The sequence below is a fragment of the Rhamphochromis sp. 'chilingali' genome (assembly GCF_963969265.1).
Source record: "Rhamphochromis sp. 'chilingali' genome assembly, chromosome: 2".
In the NCBI taxonomy this organism is placed as follows: Eukaryota; Metazoa; Chordata; class Actinopteri; order Cichliformes; family Cichlidae; genus Rhamphochromis; species Rhamphochromis sp. 'chilingali'.
This window is the reverse complement of record NC_137930.1, coordinates 56,734,254-56,756,112: the sequence shown is the minus strand read 5'-3', so window position 1 is coordinate 56,756,112 and position 21,859 is coordinate 56,734,254. Positions and strand designations below refer to the sequence as shown.

The 21,859-nt window shown below is 41.2% G+C and overlaps 1 protein-coding gene across 1 annotated transcript; it reads right to left on the bottom strand.

Moving 5' to 3' along the window:
• Positions 1 to 16,021: 16,021 nt before the first annotated feature.
• On the bottom strand, positions 16,022 to 20,879 carry fbxl22 (F-box and leucine-rich repeat protein 22; the record flags this gene model as incomplete). Its single annotated transcript, XM_080874520.1, has 2 exons — positions 16,022 to 17,351; positions 20,308 to 20,879. 2 exons carry the CDS (start codon positions 20,877 to 20,879, stop codon positions 17,003 to 17,005), a joined length of 921 nt encoding a protein of 306 aa, XP_080730646.1. The 3' UTR covers positions 16,022 to 17,002.
• Positions 20,880 to 21,859: the final 980 nt, after the last annotated feature.

Sequence of the window (21,859 nt, the reverse complement as noted above, 5' to 3'; positions counted from 1 at the left end):
TAATCGGAAGGCTAGTAGTTTAATCCTTGGCTGCTCCCATCTGCATGCCAAAGTATTGTTGTGCAAGATACTGAGTCTTAAATTGCTTTCCCATGAGTTTAGCAGAGTGGGAATGTTAGATAGAAAGCACTCGGGCAAAGAAAAATTGCTTGGATGAATGAGGCATGTGATCAAGTAGAAATGCACTATAAAAGAATCAGTCCATTTTAACCCAACACTTAATAAACACCAATTTTCTGACACCGTAGTTGACAGATTTGTGGGAGATAATAAACCCCTTGGTCCCTTTACATTGCAGCTCTTTACTCAGTACACATGTATAGAAGTGCACACAACTTTGAACTACAGTTTGATCTCTGCAACACAATCTATTTTATTCTATGCGAATGTACAGATGCAAAACTATTGTGCTGTTGCAGTGAATATCGTTGAGGTGTCCCTACTGCAGTGGGTGTTACCAGAACCAGATTTTGCCATGAGGACACACAGACTCACAAGTAAAATATTGCCAGCCACGTTATTGGAGTTGCTAAACGTTTGAATTTCCCATAATTCCATGGGCATATCAAAGAGAAGAATGGGCAGTTATCTGGGCGGAACAATTAAACAGCGCTTACTTGATACGGACACGAAAATATAACCCCATCAGACCAGTTTTCATGAAAATGCAAATATTGGGCAGATGTTGGGTGTCATATTTATTTACAGCCAGACCTGCCATCTGCAGGATGCTTTTCGGTGGATAGAAATGATGGCAGTAAACAAAAGAAAACAACTGAAGAAAAGCTGAGATGGCTTTTGCTCTCATTTTATTAGTCATTGTTAATTTGATCAAATTGTTTTACCAGGGAAATCTAGTCTCCAGTTACATTGCACATATTATACACGCGCTCCTTATTTTACCTTGACTTTTCTTTTAAAGAGTTCCCACTAGTGGCATACTCAAATGAAATCTAGCATGCCTGAAGAATAATATGAACCTCAGTTTCACTCTACTGTAGTTTAAAATAATTGAAACCTTAAACATTTTCAAGAGACAATCAAGTAAATATCAAATGCATTTTGAAGGTAATTCAGAAGATGACCTCACTACTACAGGTGACCTAACTACTAGGCTTGGTGTTGTCAATATGTTATCAGGCTGTTACGTGCAGTGCATCACATGCCCAAAATGTTCCTCCCGTGGTCTGGCTTGTGGACTGGGTGTGGAAGAATGGAAAATTCCAGGTTTTCTGGAGTGGAGCATTTGCATGTGTGTTTACTCCTCCATTTCTCCAGAGACATTAACTAGGTCAAGCGCAAATGAATCTGCCAACAGCCTAAAGAGTAGTGGTGACAGGGAGGAGGGAGGCAGTGGTGAGGTGTTGTGTGGACTTTGGGCAGAAAGCTCATTGTCAGGATAAAACACCGTTACAGTTACTAATTTTAGCCTGAGCCCTCTCCTGGTCCATTACCTTTCAAAGGGCGAAATCCACTCAGTATTGTTTGCTCAGCAGATCTCAGTTTAACAGTTTGATGGCCACGCGGGTAATTATGTATAGCCACAAACTAAGCCAGTCAGGGATATTCAGCATTACAACAATTTATCCTGCAATTAATCTTCTTTCCTCTAGGTCTCTGGGATTTTGAATGATATATTTTCGTTTCCCTGAAAGCACTAAATTTCCCCTGTTATAGTTGTTAAATGAGCCTCTGCTTATGATTTCAAACTGTGTTGGGCGGCCAGAGTTAAGCCCATCCTCTCTGTGGTATTTTCATATAGTCAGTGAAACGTGATGCAGTTAGACTGTGTGTTATTTTTCCAGATACACCTTCTCAACTTCCCCTGTGATAAATATCTTTATGCGCACTCCTCTGATTATGCTTCCCTTTTGCAAAGATCAACACCTGGAAACAGCGAAGCGCATTTACAAAGGGCAACAGCACTATGGCATGCATAATGAACATACTGTACGGACCTGGAAGGGAAAGTCATATATTTATCCAATGAGGATAAATAACAATCAATGGAGCGTTTCTCTCAGATGCATTTGTACGGCGGTAAAGGGATTTGAATGGAGGGGAAGTGGCGCCAAAACACAGCTAAGCACAGTGAGTCTGATAACTGATCCTCAGGAGGAAAAGGTTCAGCATTAGTATAATTCAAGGATTTGCTTTTCCACAAGGTCAGTGGGTTCAGAGAGTCACAGATGGCTGAGCCTGGTAGTTGGTATTTCTGAGCAAAGAGAAACAGCAACCGGGGGATGGGCTTTCAGCGGGTCACCGAGTTTGTGTACATTTCTGCATACTGGTGAATGTATGTGAAGCCATCTCACAAGTTATTTTAGAGCTACCAATTAGCGAAGTAGCTTGTATTTATGAATGGAAATGTGGATGAAAACCTTCTCATTTCCACTGATGTGATCTCAAAAACAGATGTACGACAGCGTGGAGGTTTATAGCAACAGAGACGAGTAATGAGCTTCAGCACCTCAGAGGGAAACCTATTAAAAGCCCTGCCAGCAATCAGCAGCTCTACCTGCAATGACGGCGCTGCGTATCTTAACAACGACTCTCTCAGAGCAGATCCGGAAACACTTGTGAAATAACACGGCTGTGCAGTGGCTGGTCCTTAACACATGATGACCTTTCATTGTTCCTGGTCTCAGTGGAGCTTTGCTGCTCATCTCTTAAGAAAACATTAATTCTGGTCTGAGCTGCAGGTGGACTGACTGGCATTTCGTCCTTCTGCTCTTTATAAACTCTGTCTGCATGGCCTCCTATAAAACGTTGGGTCGTTTTTAATCACTGAGTCAATACGACCTATTTTATAATCTTTGAAAAAAAAGGCACTCAAAATATTAATATATTTTGCATAAATGGACTTGGACCTCTTTTCTAACATGTTATGGTGAAGCCTCTATTGCCTATGAAACTATTGATTCCCCTCTGCTTCTGCAGGAAGGTAATGACGAGAAAAGAAAACTGAGCTATTCATACACTCATACACCTGACTTGACGGGTGGCATTGGCTTTTGAGCAGAATGCAACTGGAAACCTGTGTTCTTGTCTGACCTGTCAGAGTTCATTTTCTAAAATGTTCACAGCCAAAATGTCACAGCTCATTGAGAGAGTCACAAAAATTAGGTCAGAGGTCCCAGGATTCCCTATGAAAAGCATCACACTGTTTAACCATGCAGAAGACAGGCTGGTAGCAGCAGTGTGTGTCGCATCTGTTTTTATACATGCCAGATTATTAGCTTTTAATGCATTATTTAGCAAAGCAAGATTATCCTCTACAGAGATTATAGACAGTAACTGGCTTCTTAAAGAGATTTAAAATTGTTTTTATTTAAAATGGGTACATGATACAGTTTTTTACAGATTGCTCTGATTAGCTGATTTGAAAGAAAATTGAAATATTCTTACTGCTCTGTCTGTTTTAATTTTAATCTCAACTTTCAGTTTATTCCCACTTACTAAAGGTCAGTCGGACCACTCACATTTGAAATTCTTTATTACTAAAGTAGAATAGAGTTAGAGTTTGGTGTATAGACTCTGAGCTCATCACATTACATATGGAAGGTGGGGAGTGATGTGCAAACATCATCATGGTGGTGGGAAGACCAAAGATCAGCCAGCAATGCTGGGCAGCAGCAATGAGCTGTCAAAGGGAGAAATGGGAGAATAACGCAGACCACTAAAGAGAAGGGGGAGTGCAGGGTGTTAGGTGGGGAGTGTTTTGGCATATAATGTGAGGAGAGTGAGCATGAAAGTGCAGCTTGCCTGAACAAGCTTGCAGGCTGTGCTCCATTAGTTTAAATGAACTCTACCTTGACCAGCTCCAGAAATAGCAGTCCCATTTCAATGCATTAGTGATAAAAACATTTAAATCCACAGAAAACGTCATTCGGCATATCAAAAAAAGGGTTTGTACAATTTGTACTCCGTCTGCGATGGAATATCCTGAAAGTGAATAGAAGTTTTCTTGCAGTCTTATCCAAAGCTTTTTGTCCAATAAAGTTTTCTCATGAAAGCGGTTTGGATGTTAATGATCTGACAGACAGGTTTATGGCACTCTCATGTTCCATCGCATAGTTTTGGTCAGATCACCCAGAAGAACAGACGATATTGAGGACATGCTCACAGATGAATTCATGCCACAGGCTGCAGCTAGTGTGTATCAGAATATTTTTTATTCTTCAGGTGGAGGTAATTGACCTTGGCTACTAAACCCAAGGAACTGCGAGCTCAAGAGGCTGTTGCTGCATTTCTTTTGTTCTCCAAGGTTAGGAAGCCATTATGGCTCTCTGTGTTTTCAATCCTCTCCATCTATGTTTCCCCTGCAATTTTAGAGCTGACATCAAAAGAGTGAACACATTATGAACTCAAGTTGAAAGCCTGCAATTATAAGTAGCTCGCTCATGTGTGCACGCTGTGACTCACATGCAAGCTTCATTCAGCCGCCCACTCCTATTTGCACATGTCATCTGCTGCTCTGTCCTCTAACGTCAGAGGCGGCTGGCTGTCCTCCTACATTCCCAGTAGAGTGCGACCAGTTGGAGAGGCAGCCTGGTCTGAGGATGAAACCTCTATGTAGAGTCTGTGATCGACAGCAGACACAGAGAGCCCTTCATACTGCCTGTCTAATTATCAGGCCACATGGGGGGGGGGGACAAGGAAACAGCATGCGGTGTGCGATATCGGCTCAGTGTACAGCTTCACATCCTGCGCTGCTTTTAATTCTGTCCTGGCCTCACGCCTGGCCAAAGACCATCATCACCATCTTCACTGTCTTCCCCTTTAGTGCTCCAGTTCCTGCCTCACATGTGCTCCGGCCAGAGCTCGTCAGCCTGTGTAGATGCTCTGACAGACAGAAAGAGAAATAGCTCCTCAAATAGACCCATCGTTTGGCTCACTGGGGAGCACTAGCCCCACTTCTGTGTGCTCTTGCCTCCTATTTCTTTTGTGCCTCAGGCCACAACAAGTTAGAAAGGAACCACAGGGAAATCAAATTTGGAATTATTAGATCACACTGAAAGTATCGAGGGACGAAGAAAAATGTGTGCATAAATACATATTGTTATGAAAATGGGTTGATTTCTGGAGCTTTCATCTCTCTGTCAATAACAGGGTGAAATCTGGAGCAGCTTAGTGGGAAATAACACCGCCTGCATTTACCTCACGTCACCTTTTAAAATGGATCTGCAGTAACCTGCAGGTCTCTTGAAAACTGCATAGTTATAACGTAAGAGTAGAAAGTAAATTCAGAGTATCACTTTTTACAGAGAACGAGCAGTCATTGACCTCCTGGATGCTGTGCGTGTGGTGATTAGATTAAGCAGGACCTCCTTTTTTAGTCAGACATTTTACAGTTGGCGCTACGTGTAATGAGAACAAAGGAGAGCTCACGGAAAGAACATCTGGAGACTGAGTGTGCAAAATGCCAGCCCAATGTAGAAACTGAATTTAATTTAGAGTTATTATCCTGTGTTCATCAGTGAAGGTTTGAAATGTAATATCAGAACTGCGCATTCAGTAAAAACTCGCTCCGAGGAAGGAAGATTGAGTTTTCGCAGCAAAGTCTGCCTATAAAACCGGGATAAAATCTTGATGAGGTTTCACAGCGTGTGAAAGTGGGAGGCGAGAGACTGCCAATGACTGAGTCAAACCTCCATCTGTGTTGCGACTCCCGTTTCTTTTGGTTTTTCTCTTTTTCTTTTTTCTCTTGCTGTCATGTTGTGACAGACGCAAAACCTGTCTCTTGCCCGGACTTCACGTGTCCTTGAGCTGGCTTCCTTTTGCAAAGCTGCTCCACTGCATATCCTCTATTTCACTGTATTTCCCTCTCTGCTATCTCATGTACACAACACCTCACAGCGTCAGAGCAGGAGCGGAGTGAAGAAGCTGTTTCTCAGGTAAGAACTGAATGTGAAACTGGAAGCAGAAAGGTACAACATGGTGGAGAGCAATACCTAGAAATATACACACATAGCTACAGTAGCACAGCTACCTAAATAATTTAGAACTGTGGCCTGTGCTGCTGGGTAGACATGAGAGAGCTACCTCAGGACTGAGACCTCAGGCATGGAGTGTTTGAGTTCCTTCAGGAATTGTGGAGAATAAAGTATCCCAGGACAAGAGAGGGGCTTCAAAGCTTTGCTATATTATTAATATGCGCTCTCCATCAGCACAGTGGGGCCTGAGGACAGACTCACACCTACTGCCAGATACAACATAAAGATACATACAACACTCATGCAACTTGCACTAAAATGCCATTCAAAATTAGACTTATGAGGCAGTAAATTTAATTAAACTCTTAACAGGGAATTCAGACATCTCATTCTCACAGATATATTTGTCTCATGTGTCTCTAACCCTGCTAGTACGTCCAAACACCTTTCTACACAAACTGAAACCAACTATAGCGTCCAAAATTGTAAAAAATTTGTCTGACTAAGGAAATGCAAGTTGGTCTTTTAAATAAGAGTAGCAATTACCCAGTGTATACATCATCTATAAGAAATTAAAGTCCTGCACTTGAAACAATAAAAACGTATGGGAGAAATATAGGGAAATTGTTCTTGCCCCATGTTTGACCAGCATTTTAATATTAGTGTTGCAGTTTAAGCTAACTGTATGTGCTACTTTTTAAATTGCTGTGTGAGAAAATGTCCTAATTTAGTAACTGCATATATTTCCTACACAGTGTTTTCCCCAAAATGTGTTGAATTAAACAACACCAGTTCCTAAAAAGCTGGGGAAAAGCAAATAAAAACAGAATTCAGTCATTCTCCAACTCCTATTCAATTTTCAATAGAGCAAGTTAAAGATAAAGTCCGTTTACCACTGTTTGGTGTTTCCGCTTTCTTAACCCTCCTGCCATCCTTTAAAAAACTCACACCCATCACCCTAGGGACCATTCTCAGCCACGCCATAAAAAGACCATATATCCATATTTTATTCCACTTTAAATTAGCCAACCTTGTAAAACTACTTCTCCCTGAAATATTCATGTAAAGTTTTAATTATATTTTCGTTGTTTTAACCCTTCAAATCCCAGTGTTATTACATGAGCGCCCTGTGTTATAAGCCCCAAAAACCAAAAAACGAAACTAAATATTTCCACAAAAAACCAGTTGAAGTAATATGTGATTGTCATTATAAGTAGGCCTTTAGATGGACCAAAGATTGGCACCAACATACATTTTGACCTGCCATTATTTTTTTTGCATTTTTTTTGCAATTTAAAAATTAAAACTTCAAGGCCCTGAGTCTTCATTGACATCCAAGAAAAGAAGAAAAAATAAAATCATATGATGATAATTTGGGGTTGAAAAATAGCGTTTATAATGGAAGTCAATGGGCAGAAAATGGTCCCCAGGGTGATGGGTGTGGGGATTTCTGCTGCTCAGCCATTTTAGGCTGATTTAAGGAATTCACACTGGAATATTAACATTGACAGGTAAAAACTATCCTGTGGCAAGTTTGGTTATATTCCACTGAACACAGTGGAAATGGCAGCCATTTAACACATAGCAGTGGCACAAAAAGGTCCCAAGAAGGCAGGAAGGTTAATAGCAGTCGGTAAACATCTGGGAATTGGGGAGAGCAGTTGCTGGACTTTTAGGAGAGGAATGATGTCCAGGTCTTGTCTCACAAAGGATTTTAGCTGCTCACCAGTCCACGGATGCCTTTTTAAAATTTTTTCCATCTTTTAATGTGACACATGCTCAGCTCTTCGATTATGAAGCCATGCTATTATAACAGCTGCATTATGTGGTTTAAGATTGTCTTACTGAAATATGAAAGGCCTTTCCTATAAAGGATGTTGATGTGGGAGCCTGTGTTGCTCTGAAATGTGTAGTTACCTTTCAGCTTTGATGGTGCCCGTCCAGATGTGTGACCAATTCCTTATAGGCACCGCTGAGTGTTACTAACAAGCTGATTTACACAGCATCTGTGTTGTGTAAATCAGAAAGAATGTCAAAATTCAATCACACAACAGTTTTCCACTTTGTTTCAGTCCATTTTAAATGAGCTTTGGCCCAGAAAAGATGACAGCGTTTCTCCATCATCTTCCTACATTTGTGGATGACTCAGGGAATTGTGTTCACAATGATTTCTGGAAGTGTTCCTGTTTTTAACACTGTGTCTCCTGAGGGCCAAAAGATCATCCAGAAATCATCCAATATTCAGTCTTATGCTTTGCGTACAGAAACTTTCTGAAAATTGTGATAACACTATATTGATGATATTATGTAGACGGTGAGCTACTCAAAGTCTTTGTAATTTTATATTGAAGAACATTTTTCTTAAATTCTGTCACAATTTGTAGTCGTATTTTATTGCAGATTGGTAAGTCTCTGCCATTTTTCCTTCTGAAAAACTCTAAGGTCTTCTTTTATGACCACTGATGTTACTGACTAGTTGTTAATAAACATAATTAGTTGCAAAATGTTCTTCAGCTATTTTTGTGCCCTTCTCAACTTTCTTGAGACGTGTTGCTGCCATCAAATTCAAAATGTTTAATATTTTTGTGAAATCTTTAAACACTATATATTTTCTAGTTTTTCTGTGAATACAACATGAGTTAATTAGATTTGTAAATTTGAACCATTGGATTCTGTTTGTATTCACACCTGCAGACCCTTGGCTAAATGTAACTGATCTAAAACCTATTTACACCTTGTCTCACACAGTAAAAGACTTTATTTCCACTGTCCACATTGCATTACTGATCTCTAAACCAGGGATGGGGAGTTAATTACCCAAGAGGCTGCATGAGAAACTGGGACTGTTGTGAAGGGCTCTACCAATAAGCTGAAATCACTCAATATTAATTTGATATCTTTATGAGCTGATTGGTGTGGCCCTCCTCAACAGTCCCAGTTTCTTATGAAGACAATTAAATATTGCCCATCTTTGCTCTGTAAACTGCATAGAGGAGAGGGGAGGGGAGGGGAGGAGCCAGCTCATACGTTATACCACTGATTCTTATACAAAGACCTTTGGACTGTTTAAATGGCAGTACATATATTGATTTGTGTTGTTGCCTCTAATATAACACAGCAGTCCAGCAGCCAATCGTTGAAATAGCATGCACTGGATTTAAAATGTTTTTTACTATACTGAAAGAGTGAAAAATGCCCAGAGCCCCTTCTTGAGTCAACTCAGGACAAGCGCTCAGTCACCGACTCCCAAACACACAAAGTGGGAAGCTCAGAAACATCAAAAACATGAGTCCTCTCTGGTTTCCTAGTCCACCCCCTCCCAATCCCAAAGTAATCTTGGTGGGTACTGGAAATGCCTCCCATGGCTGACCTTATATGGCAGCCAGGAAACTGCTGATTTGGGGATTTAGGGCTGCCTTTCACCTCAATTGCTACATCCCTCCCCACCCACTATTACGGTCAGCATCCTGTCTCTGTGAGCTCATATTTCACACAGGGTAAAGGCCCACTCTACTAGCTCCACAAAGGCCTTTTCCAAGCATGACTTCTTAAGATAACATCATAGATTCTTCTTTTTTTTCTTTTTTTTTTTCTTTGCCAGCTGTCATCCTGAGTGCTGTTATAGACAGGGAGTGTCCTCTGCTAATGGCAGGATACAAATTGAGATGCTGAGATGAGTTGCACTTTTCCCTATAAAAGAATTTCTGTGTATAGTGTTCATATATGTTCCCAAGAAGGCACAGCCAGAAAGACAAAATAAATGTAAACCCCCAAGAGGCAGCATGGTTTGGAATATTTTGGGTTATTTGTGAAAGTGGATAAAAGGGTGATATAGTTCAAATGTTGAATCTAACAGTATTGGATGGTGTTTAAACACACTTTTAAAAAGCCACTTCTCAAATTTACAGTTACTGTGGAAGGAAACAGGATGAATGGAGTGAAATGTAACTTTGACAGCTAATGTATATTCAGACAAGCTCTTTTCTACGCGTCAGAGAGCACCTTGGGGTTCAGTATCTTGCCCAAGGATACTTTGGCATGCAGACTGAACCCTCCACCTTCTGATTAATAGATAATCTGATCTCTGTCCTGAGCTACAATCACCCCAGTATCATGGATATCATGTATATTCATATGTAAGGTTGTACAGTTGGTTGGCTATTCATAAGCAAAGAAAGAGTTTGTGCAAGATTGGATTATTCAGACACTCTGCTGCCATTGGTGTTTAGGGTGTTAGCCATGTATGACTGAATACTTAGAGTCAGATAAACTAAATGTATATAAAAATGATTCTAGTTCTATGATTCTGACGCCAACGTGCAGTTACTTTAGAAATGAATTCTTTGTAATTGCAGGAGGGGATAGAGCCTCTGATCTCAAACACTAGTTAAATGGAACAGAAGTCTGGGAAAATTAGCCTACTGCTCACATCATCTATAAGCTCAGTGAACGGTTTTCTGAGAAGTTTTTGGCCTCAGTTGCAGGTTTTCCATTGTGTTTGAAGCAGCGTGGGGTTCCTTTTGTAAATAATTTTCCCCATTATAATCAAAAAGGAGGCTAAAGGAATGTATGCTTTATGGTGTACCTCACTTTGTTATTGACACGTCACTGCAGTATGAGGATGCAGCTTTCCAGGGTTCTCAGTCAGATCCAACCCTGACTGAGGTCTGTTGTTTCAGGAAAAACTAAGACGGCAACCGCTGAAATGCTCAGCTCAAGGATGAACCAGTGAGTCACATCACTCACTGGTTACAAAAGATGTCCCTCCATCTTTTATATAACATATATTATGTATCCAAAGCAGACAAACACAAACTAGGCAAAGAAATGCTCGAAAAGAAAAATCCTATTGAAACTTCACAGTTTTCTAGTGTTTCACACAAATGATCTCTTTTGTTGCAATAATGAATCCCATTATGCATTTTCCTATTTATTTCAATATTTCCAATTTTTAAATCATTATATTGCTTTTTTTTCTTTTTTCTTTTTTTAATTATTTGACTTTGGGGCTGCTGGTTGGTTAAATTAACAACTGTCACTTTGAACTTCACTTGTTTGTGAATATATTCAAACTATTCCTTTTACAGGTGGAGAGACCTGCTCGAACTCTTTGCATCATTACATTTTCGAGGTTTGTGAGACTTAGTCAAGCTTCCCATCAGAGGCAAAGCAATTTGAAAAATATACTCGAGTAGAAACTGGACAAGTCACAGCTGGTCCATTTAACACCAGTGCAAACTTTTGCCAAGACCGTCAACAGTTGTTTTTACAATGAAACAACTGATCACAGCAGATGAAAAGCAAGTCGTCTCCTTTCCTAGCCTGCCAAGTGAGTGCAATCCTAAATCACCAAATAAGGGCTAAGTTGAAAAAAAAGTGAATTTCTTTTGCTTAAAAGAACACAATCTCTGTTCAGGATCTTTTCCATTGCTTTAACTTTCCCTTTTTGTCAGTTTTAGAGGTCATTAAGTAAAAGCTGGGGGACTAAAATAAACAGAATAATTTCATGGCAAAAGAGCACGGAGAGCAAACTTTGCAAGAACGTGTTTCTGGAAGCGTGCGCCTCGGTGTTATTCACATGTTGATTTTCAACTGTTGTTTTTAATCTGCTATTGTTACCTCATCTGTCAGGGACCAGCAGCATCATGCTGTATATTTTAAACACAAATTATACTAACAAATTAATTATTGGAATTAAAAATGACCTTTTTCTCTTTTGATGGACATTAAAATGTAAGAGACTGCCTAATGAAACACGAGAAAATGCCACATCATTAACATCACGGTCTTTCATCTCTCCACGTGACGCCACAAGAGCAGCTAATTAAAATGATTAGCTGGGTCCCTCGGCAGAGGATTTTTAATGAAATTTGTTATTCTAATGGAGCAACATTAACAAATTCAATCAATCCCTTGCAATTTGCTTTTTATATGATATTCCGACAGGATCACAGAGTTGAAATCTTGCTGTGCTTTTCGTTCGGTGAGGCCTCAGAGTACACCGATTTCCAGCTCCCTTCTTAAACGTGCAGGTTTTGGCAGGTAAGAACATAAGCCTGCAGAAAGTGAAGCTGACGCCATACTGTTGTTATGAGCTTCCTCTTGGGGGGAAGGAATAAAATGGTAAATAAAATAAAGTTTTTCAAGCACTTAACATACACATTTTGGGCTTGTGCTTTTCATGCTATTTTACCAACAAATATTTTACTTCACACACAGCTGCCTTACATGGATGCATCAGTTATAATAATAGCCCGGTAATATGATTATATAATCATACAGGAGGTCAGTGTGTTGCATAATGAGTATGTTCTGCTGTTAATGTTTGCCTATTTTCATTTGAGTGACATTCATGCCTTATACCTTTGCTGAGATCCTTTTGCAGATGGGCAACCTGTTGAGTGGATTATGTGACCAAAGGCCATTCAGTTCAGTCTTAAAATTGCACAATATTCAGCTTGAGACGCTGGAACGTGAAAGTTGTGTCTGGCTATTCTCATAAAATGGGGATATAATTGCAAAGTGTGGTCTGTTTGAAGATGTAGTTATCCACAACACCCAAATCCACTGTGTTCTCTCCCAGGACTGCTTAAACAAGTGGAGACATATGCTTGTGGGGGTTCACATTTGATCTCGGGGGGATTTATATTTCACCAGCACTCTCATGAACAGTCCTCTCATGAAGCGAGAAGACTACAAATTCAGTGGATACATGGGTTTATACATGAAAAAACACAGAAAGTTGTTGCTCAGTTTAGACTGTAACTTCCTCTAAAGATATCTAAAACAGAAAGCATAAACGGCCTTTTTTGCTAATTACTTTTCCCAGAATCCACAAGTGTGAAGGCTGGACCTGAATACCTTATTCATAGTCCAGATAGACTGAAGCGACTGCATACACTCATATGAAAAAGAAAGCTGTTCACAGGACTTTCTGTGCTTGAGGTCCGGACTTTAACTGGGCTATTCTTTCCTGTCTTTTCTTTTTCAGACATTCTGTTGTAACCTCACCTTTTACTCTGGACCTGGTTTAATTTCGTTCAATAATTTTCGTCATAGTTTTGGTCAATTACTTTTTGTTTCCCAATAACTAAATAAAAACTGATGTAAAAGGACAAAATATGATGAAATGTATTGACATTATGAAAATAATCTGGGAAGATAATTAGGTAGGAGGTAATCTCCTTGTGCAGTCAGGTAGTACACCCACATTTAATGGGAAATGGTGCAGCTAGCCCCATGCTCCCCAAAATGTCAACCCTTTGGAGGAAGAGAAGAGTAGACATATGGAGACATTTCACATTGGACGTCAAGGAAAGTAAGGCCCTTGTTGAACCACATTGAGGAACTCTCACCGGTAACTTCTGTCAGTCTGCCCCAGGACAGCTGTGGCTACAACTGTAGCTTGCCTCCACCAGTGTGTGAATGTGTGTGTGAATGGGTGGATGACTGGGTGTGTAAAGCGCTTTGGGGTCCCTAGGGGGGACTAGTAAAAAGCGCTATACAAATACAGACCATTTACCATTTAATAACAAACATGAAAAATAATAACATGAAAAACTTTCACACTTTTTTTTTGTCAGCTGAATCTAATCAAAGTTTTGTGATAATTAGTGGACTAAAACTAAAGGTATTTAGATGCCTGAATTATGACTTAAACAATATGATTTGAGTTTAAATGTGTCTAAAACTAAATCAAAAGTTGCTACAAAAACTAACACTGCCCTAAACGACTTTGTTATACAGAGGAGTTCAAGGATGACTGCAACCATGTGACCAGGTCCTGTGGCTGCAAAACAACTCCAAATCACCACCCTGCCACCGCTGTGTCTGACAGTTGACATGATGTGTTTGTTGTGTTTGGTTGTCTCCAAACACGGTGCTGGGCATTATGGCTAAACATCTCTCCTTTGGTGTTGTCTGCCCAAAGGAGATTACCCCTGAGGTTTTGTGGTTTACTCAGATACAACATAAGCCATGCTGCCATGTTCTTTTAAGTGAGAAAAGGCTTTCTCCTGGCAACCCTTCCAACCCTAGTTTCCCTGCCATGAACTTTAACATTTAACACACTAACTGAGGCCTGTAGTGTGATTTTGCATCCACATCCACTTTTGGGAAGGAGTGTTAACAAGCACCTGAATGCTCCAGACCAGCAAACTGCCAGAACTTCCGCTTTTATAGATATGCCCACACTTGCTGATGATCAGTTCATCAAGTGGATTTGACTAGCAGCACCTGGCTGCTGCTTATCCTCTTAATTTTTAGGGAAACTGTAAGGGTTTACTTAGTTTTTCACACAGGACTGCAAAGAGTCCTGTGAAAACCTTTTCTTTTTTTCACATGTAAAGGAAAAATCACATTACATCAGCTGTAGCTGCTAAAACACATGGACACGTGTTCAAGTCTTTCTTCATTATCTTCCCTCACAATCATCCAACCATAAAAACACTGCCCCTGGTAGAAACAAGCAGAGCAGTGATGCTTTGATACAGTCGTGTTTTTACATGTCTGACACTCAGTGCTGTTTGTGTGCATGACTGCTGCAGGCAGCCGGATGTGCATTAGGACTTTTTCTCCCTACTTAGCTCCTAACAGTTTCAGCCAGTATTTGATGGTAAATAATACACTTTTTGTTGTCTGGCCTCCAAACAGTGCACCTGTGTTTCAGTCCAGAACGATAATTATAGTTGGCTTGGGGCTTGCTTTGTTGGAAACCAAGATTAAAACAGTACGTGCTAGACTATCCTCTCCCACATGTAGATGAAAATAAAACTTGACTTGTCGATTTTTAGGTACGCACAGTTACAGCTAATGAAGTCTAACAGTTATGCTATGATTTCCACCCCTACCTGGTTTACGTTCAGCTTTTGTTGAACTGGTTTTAGAGATGTTTTGATTTCACTCTGTGGTCATTCTGGAGTTTGTGGTATTACTGACATGTGCTGCATTGTACTTGGAGGAACAGTCTTATTAGTTTCACTCTGTATTTTCCACCTGGTCATCCAAGGTCCCAGCTGCACTGAGTCCAGGATTCTGTGGTCTGAGAGCCACCGTTGTAGTCCAAACCACATGGACCACATTACACTGCTTAATCAGTTTTGCATGGCCAAACAAAAAGAAAATAGGAATAATTAGATAAGGACAAGTAGTGAGTTGTGTGCTTTTCAGATGTTCTTGTCAAACTCATACAAATATACATATACACTCTTTAATTTAGCATAATCCCCCATAATCTGTGTGTCTCATAAATAACATTCATTATTTGCACTCACTCAGCCTTACTTATGACTTATGACTATAGATATAAAACACTACGTGGAAAGTTTTTTCTTCCCCCTCAAAACCGTTGCAGATGTTCCCACAAGTGTTTTTCTTTCACTCTTCTGCCCATTCAGTTAATCCCAAACCAGCCTGATAGGGTTTAAGTTCAGGTCTTTCACCTGTTGGAGCTTACCATCTAGTTCTTTTCTTTCTGTGTTTTGAGTCACAGTCTTTCTGTAACATGAAACTCTCGATTAACCAGTCTGTCTTCCTTTTGTTGCCTGCCTTTTTCTCACCATTTTCTGCTTTCCTACAGTACAGTATTATCGTAATAACGCATCAATTAGTGTAATAACAGTTTGTTACCAAACCATCTAGGTATAGACTGATGGCTTGCAAGAAATCAGAAAATTTGGGGTGCCTGCATCGCCTTTCAAGGCTTAATTTTCAGTACAAAAGCTGTATGTTTAACAAGTTCCTAATCTCCAAAAAAGCCAGTTTTCTGTGAAGTTCACATGATTTTGGATGATGATGTTTAATTGCTTAAGCTTTGGAGGTTTACATCTTATCTTTGTATCATATCAAATTCACTCGACTTGAACTGCTTCAGTTAATTAAAAATTGGAAAACTGGGTGTCGGAAACTAGCGATTAAGGAGTACCCTGCTGCCGCAGTCACCTGTCATAAATCTGTCACATGGTATTTACAGACACGCCTGTTCAGCCTAATTTTGTCACTATTACGTAAGATGACAACTCAGGCTTAAGGCATTTTTCCTTGGGAGAATCCTTCCTCTCTGGATGGAGATCACGACCACACACGTGTTTGAGGGTTTTTTATGTATTTTACTTTTTAATGCTGGAGTGGTTGTAAAAAATGTAATCAAACCATCAAATGCTATTAAAGGAATAGTTTGACATTTAGGGAAAATGACTATTCAATCATTTGGAGATACACAGAGATGATTGATAACACTCCTATGCCTGTGCTGGAAATAAGACAAGGCAAAAGAAGATCTGTCATTCAGTGTGACAGCAGCTACTTTGCTGGAAGAAGAAACTTCCTGAAGTTTCCATTTGTTGCCTGTCAACTAGTCCTGGCCAAGAGACAGGTCACGTGACCCCTTATGCAAACTCAAATTTTGTCATTTTGTCATTATTTGGCACATGGGAACTCTGGACAATGTCAGGAAAACAACTTGGGACATAGCTTGAGATTGCCTCAGACACTACTGTGTTTGGTTTAGCGTGTTTGGCAGGTGAACTATCTGGATAGAGAGAGCAGAGTGCAGAGAGCAGAGCAAAGGCCATGGATACACGGGACTGATACCTGCAGCTGCTCTCACACGGGCACAGACTGACCCAATCGAACGTTGCACAGACTTTGTACAAGCGAGCTGGCAGGTCAAAGATTGTTTTGTGTCTAGTCCAGCTATGTCTATCCATTTGTGTTGTCACATTCTCAAAATCAACAAAAGTTCAGGGCTGCGGTGTGAAAACAGTTTGTGTTTCTGCAGTTGCTAAATGTCTTTTTTTAACCTTTTGATAGAATCGATCTGCTCCCTCCCGTTTCTAGTTTGTGCAGCTCCTGGTGGCATCTTCATCTTTACTACACGTTTTTCCAAAAATGTCAAACTATTTCTTCAAGATTTAAAAGAAATTTATATTTAATGTGTGTCATATAAAAGGTATAACAAAGTAAAATTAAATACAAATCATACAAAACATCACAGTAGAGTCATTACACAGTAAGTTACATGAATGCTCTTTTATGGTCCCAGTTAGTGTGGGTGTGAGCCGCTACCATCAGGAATTCTGCAGGACCTTCTGCAGTGTCCTCCTGATTGGTACCCTCTCCTCAGGCTTGCTGTCGGGGATCAAGTCAGCGCTCCTCTCAGCAGTCAGTTGAAGGGCTGGCTTCATCTCCTTACAGTGCTGCAGCCCTGCCTGAGTGATATTCCTACAAAAATCCACCTTCACCTCCTCCAGATTGTCTCCGTGAGCCACCACGCCCTCCAGGCTGCAGTCAGTAATGCGGACGCAGTTCTCTAGGTGGAGGTAGCGTAGCTTCCTGCAGCACTGCAGCACAGAAATCACATCCCGGTCAGTGATGTGTCCACAGCCAGACATAGTTAGCGACAGCAAGTTGGGGCACCTGTGGTAGAGACATCCGTAAGTCATGTCGCTTAACTGAGGCAGGTTTTCACTTTTCACACAGAGTACAAAACCTGTACTGTGTCATCTTTACTCATAATGCCTTGGGATATATATACTGCGAGATGGACACATGATGTGTTTAATGACAGAGCTGTTAAATACCTAGACCTTCTGTGTACACCGAGTCCCACCGGGCCATGTGTGTTTCCTTTCTTTAAAAAGCTTTTGTGAGTAAGTGAAGAAAAAAAGAGCCGACAACAATTTTAATGAGAAAACCGCTTCTGAAAACAAAATGTCAAGTGTTTCTGTGAAATGCATGCACTGCTGGATTGTCATTCAGTGCACTGCAACCTAGCGGCAGGCCAGAGCTGGTAGACAGGCACCGGGATGGCAAGGGATAGTGAGTGTCATTCATGTTGACAGATGCAGATTACATAAAGACTTACATAATCTTACCACTTCACCACATGTGAGCCCGACATATTCCAGCTGCCTGCGAGTGTTGAGGGCAGTGCCCCAGTAACCTCTGAGCATGCAGTCGATCCATGTGCCCTGCTGCATTGTTGCATGGGCTCAGAGTGAGACTTTAGCAGAGCATGTGATCGGACGCTATTGACATTAACAAAATATTGAGGAAGTCGGGCAGTGCACTAAAAAGAAACAGTTCCATTTAGAGACTCGTTTGTCTTTTTTAATGACATAGGATAGGAAGTGGATAGAAGCAAGAGATAAGAGGAGTAGTATTTTTTTAAACCCATTACATAATCCGCCCTCTCATGGAACTTCCACTGTGCGCAGACTCTTTTGTGTGCTATTCCAATATGTACATACCCACTTATCTGAATCTGTCTTGCACACACACATAGAATATGTGCACTTACATACATACAGGCATTTAGTTGTTGGCGCATTAAAGCACCGCCTCATAGCACCTTGTTTTTTTAAGTGGAAAATAATTTCTTTTTAATGGGTTTCTTTGTTTGTTCCGTCTGTAAGCTAGTTTTCAAATTCATTCCCATAATATTTCATATGTTCGCCAACTGTAGGAACGTAGCAGCTGAATGAAAATGAAAGAAAAGCAAAAACCTTGATCTTCTCAAAGTAGCGAGGGCAAATATAAGTGCTTCCACCTAGCAGTGTGTGCCTAAAATGTTCAGAATTTTTTTTTATGCCTTTAATTTATGTTTGAGACATGATGTAGTTCCCATTGAAAGAAACAGCAGCAAGAGCAGACTGGTCTATGTTGAGCACAAGCAGAACACCACACCACCAACCTGTAATCATGCCTGTAATGAGCCGTTTGGTTTCCTAACGGTTAATTTGTCTGGTCAAATTATCCAGTGAGCTCTAAAAGGAACTGAGACGTAGTGTACATTTACTGTTCGTGTCCTTCAGTCGTTTGAGGGGAAAGGTTTGCGTCAAAAAAAGCCTAAAACATTGCTGGAACCTTCTATTTTCTAGATTTAGTAGTAAATATTTTCCAAAGCAGCTGTCAGATAAATCTCTTAAGCACTTCATAAGCAAAAGTCACGCATGCTCTCGTTATGTAAGAGAAAGCATCAGTTTATCCAAATGGTGCACAGTAAAGATCGGAGTAAAACTACTCAGAAATGTTTAACCAGTCTCATGCCAAAGCTTCTTGTGCCACCCACTGCGCAGCCCACACTATACTGCAAATCAGGCATGTTAATTAATCTTGTATAATTCTAATACTGTGACCTTAAGAAAATTGATTTACTGTAGTTTTCTGGCTCTGCAGAGTATTACACTGAAAGTACACTGCAAAAGAGGCCCAAAGACATGCTATGTTTTATAGTTTTTTCCATGTAGATAAAAAAAGAGACTATAGACACGAGGTTGGCGTCAGAGTTTGCGTGGAGTCTTATCCAGGAAGAGGCAGGCACAGACAGAGCACATGTTCATTCCTCTGACGGCAACAAAGAGCCAATTGTAGGCTCCACCTGCCTGCATAAATCTCCACTATGCAGCTGACTGGGAGGGTCTGGAGCCAAGTCACTCTTTATCACCCCCACAGCCTCTGTGTTCCCTCCCACTTTGTCACGTGCGCTTCCTTTCTTCTGACAATTTGGGAGGGTTTATCAGTATGCAGAGAGTGTGCCTTAAGGACACAGAGATGCAAGCCTCAGACGAAGTGGGTGGTTCTAAACTCTGACTCATCTCACAGCTCTCACATCACAAATCTCAAATTTCACAATACAGGAAGTCCTCACAGGGTTGTACACACGCCACTGAGACTGCCCCTTTCCCCCTTTCCCTTCCTCTTGTCCCGGCCAGCTGTGGTGGCCAAGCTCCCTCACATCGACTGTTATTACTGGCTGCCTTGAAGAAATTATCCAGAGACCTCATTACGCCTCTCCGGGACGATTCCTGCCTGGACCCGGCCACGCACACAAGGCCAAAAGCCAAAACGGCTACTTTTCAGCGACCTAACAAGTCCAACTGTCACGTCATTCATTAAATATATTTTGATATGTGACCACAGTTATGTTAGTTAATAGAATCAGTCTTGTGTCCCACAGATGTGTCATTTTTCTGTCTCCACAGCCAGTTGTGGATATGCCATCTGTTTCTAATGATCATGTTCCATGCTGCCTGCAGCTAAACATGGCAGTTAGACTGAGCGACGTGCCTTTAAATGAAAACCATTTGGTTCCCTGATGTGGGTGTAAATGACCCTGAAAGCAACATCCCCTCCCCCAAATTGTGTGAGCATCCTCAAGACACATAAAGAGAGACGCAATTTGTTCTCGTGCCAGTGTCAAGATGAACACAAGCTGTGCCAATGTCATGTTAATTCTACTCTACTTTTAAGGTGTTTAAAAGTCAGTGCTTGAGGTATTATTACAGGATATTACAGTGTCCTCTCTCAGCTTTTATCAGCTGTCATTCTGATCACACAACACAGCAGGGTAGAGCCACACACAAACACTCACATATAGCAGACATGGGCCAGGAACGTGCTGACCAGGCTTTTGTGTTTACTGCAGATGTTCTTCTGAAACGAGCTCTTCAACCAGTCCTCAATGTTGCACACTTGCAGGACCATGCTGGAGTACCAACTAATAGTTAAGTAACGCAACGAGGGTCCCAGCACAAAGTTGTCCTTCCTGAGCTGACAAGGGGAGCTGAAGTGGAGTAGATTCCAGAGACAGGGGTCCAGGAAGACCTCACGCAGCTGATGACAGGTGAGGGACAAACTCCTCCGACTGTCTTTGTCCAGGAAGGAGAAAAGGTGAAGGAGACACTCACGGTTGAGCTGAATGAGATGCATGGTGTGTTGTCCTGAGACATAGAGATAGGCTTCGTCCCTGGGGCAGTGATAGGCCTGCTGGTAAGCAGCAACAATGAGCCCACAGCCCGTATTGTGTGGCCTAGATACATGATGCCCCCTCAGGCACACCACACAGGCCTGCACATATAAGGCCGTAGAGCACGGGCTATTTTGGGAAGACAACTGCTGTGCAGTCAAAGATGGAAGTGTTTGAGCCATACGCTCCCTTTCCATCTGTCATGGCTCTCAACAGGCAGCAAGTGCTGGATTCAGCCAGATGTTTACACTGTCCTGGCCTAGTTCTCAGATACACACTAAGAGACATAAAAAAAAGAGAAACACCTTCACTGGGTAGTGCAGAAACACCCGTGCAACAACTACGGTTAGGGGTCAAGTTGGAGGGAAAAAAACAAACCTAAAACACCTCAAGAATTATGAAAAAATTCTGTGATACTTTTAAAAACAGAGGTAGTGAAAAATAATGGGATGATTTATCAGTGTCAAATTTTTACATTAAATGATTCTTTGCGAAATGTACCAATGTTTAAAAAAAAGTCTGTATTTAATGTACTTAAAGGGATCTGCATTCCCTGCATTGTGATCGAGACCATCAGAGAGCCACATAACGTGGAAAACGCTTCATGTGAGTGAAAGTCACAAGCCGTACGCAGGACTTTGCCTCAAGGAACAGACAGTACTACAACTCAGAGTGTTTGTTCAGTTGGCTCGCAGAGGACGTACAGAGTTGGCAAAATGCAAAATACCATTCAGCCCATGTCATCACTCCACACTTCCTTGCCAGCTTTTTCTACGTCACTCTTTATCGGCGATCTCTATAAAAAAGCAGGACACTGGGAAATTCCACTGCTGGAAGGCGGATCACATTCTGTACTCTGCGTCACCGTGTCACGACGCCCCTTACAAGATCTCCAACGTTGTTTTTTCCACATTTGGGATATAATCAAAAAATCTGAAACAACAAAACAAGGGGGGCACTTGTATCACTGATGGGGACAGAATAATAAACCGCAACCACCTGTGTGCAGGCGATGAGGAGCAGCTGCTCCTCAGCATACAGGAGTGCCTGTTCCTGCCAGAGTGAGACGGCTCACTGGGTGGCACGTGTGCAGGGGGGAGGGTGACTCTGCGAGTGTGTGTGTGTGTGTGGGGAAGACAACTTAAAGGCTCTCATTTTAGAAGTCCTACTTGGGTCA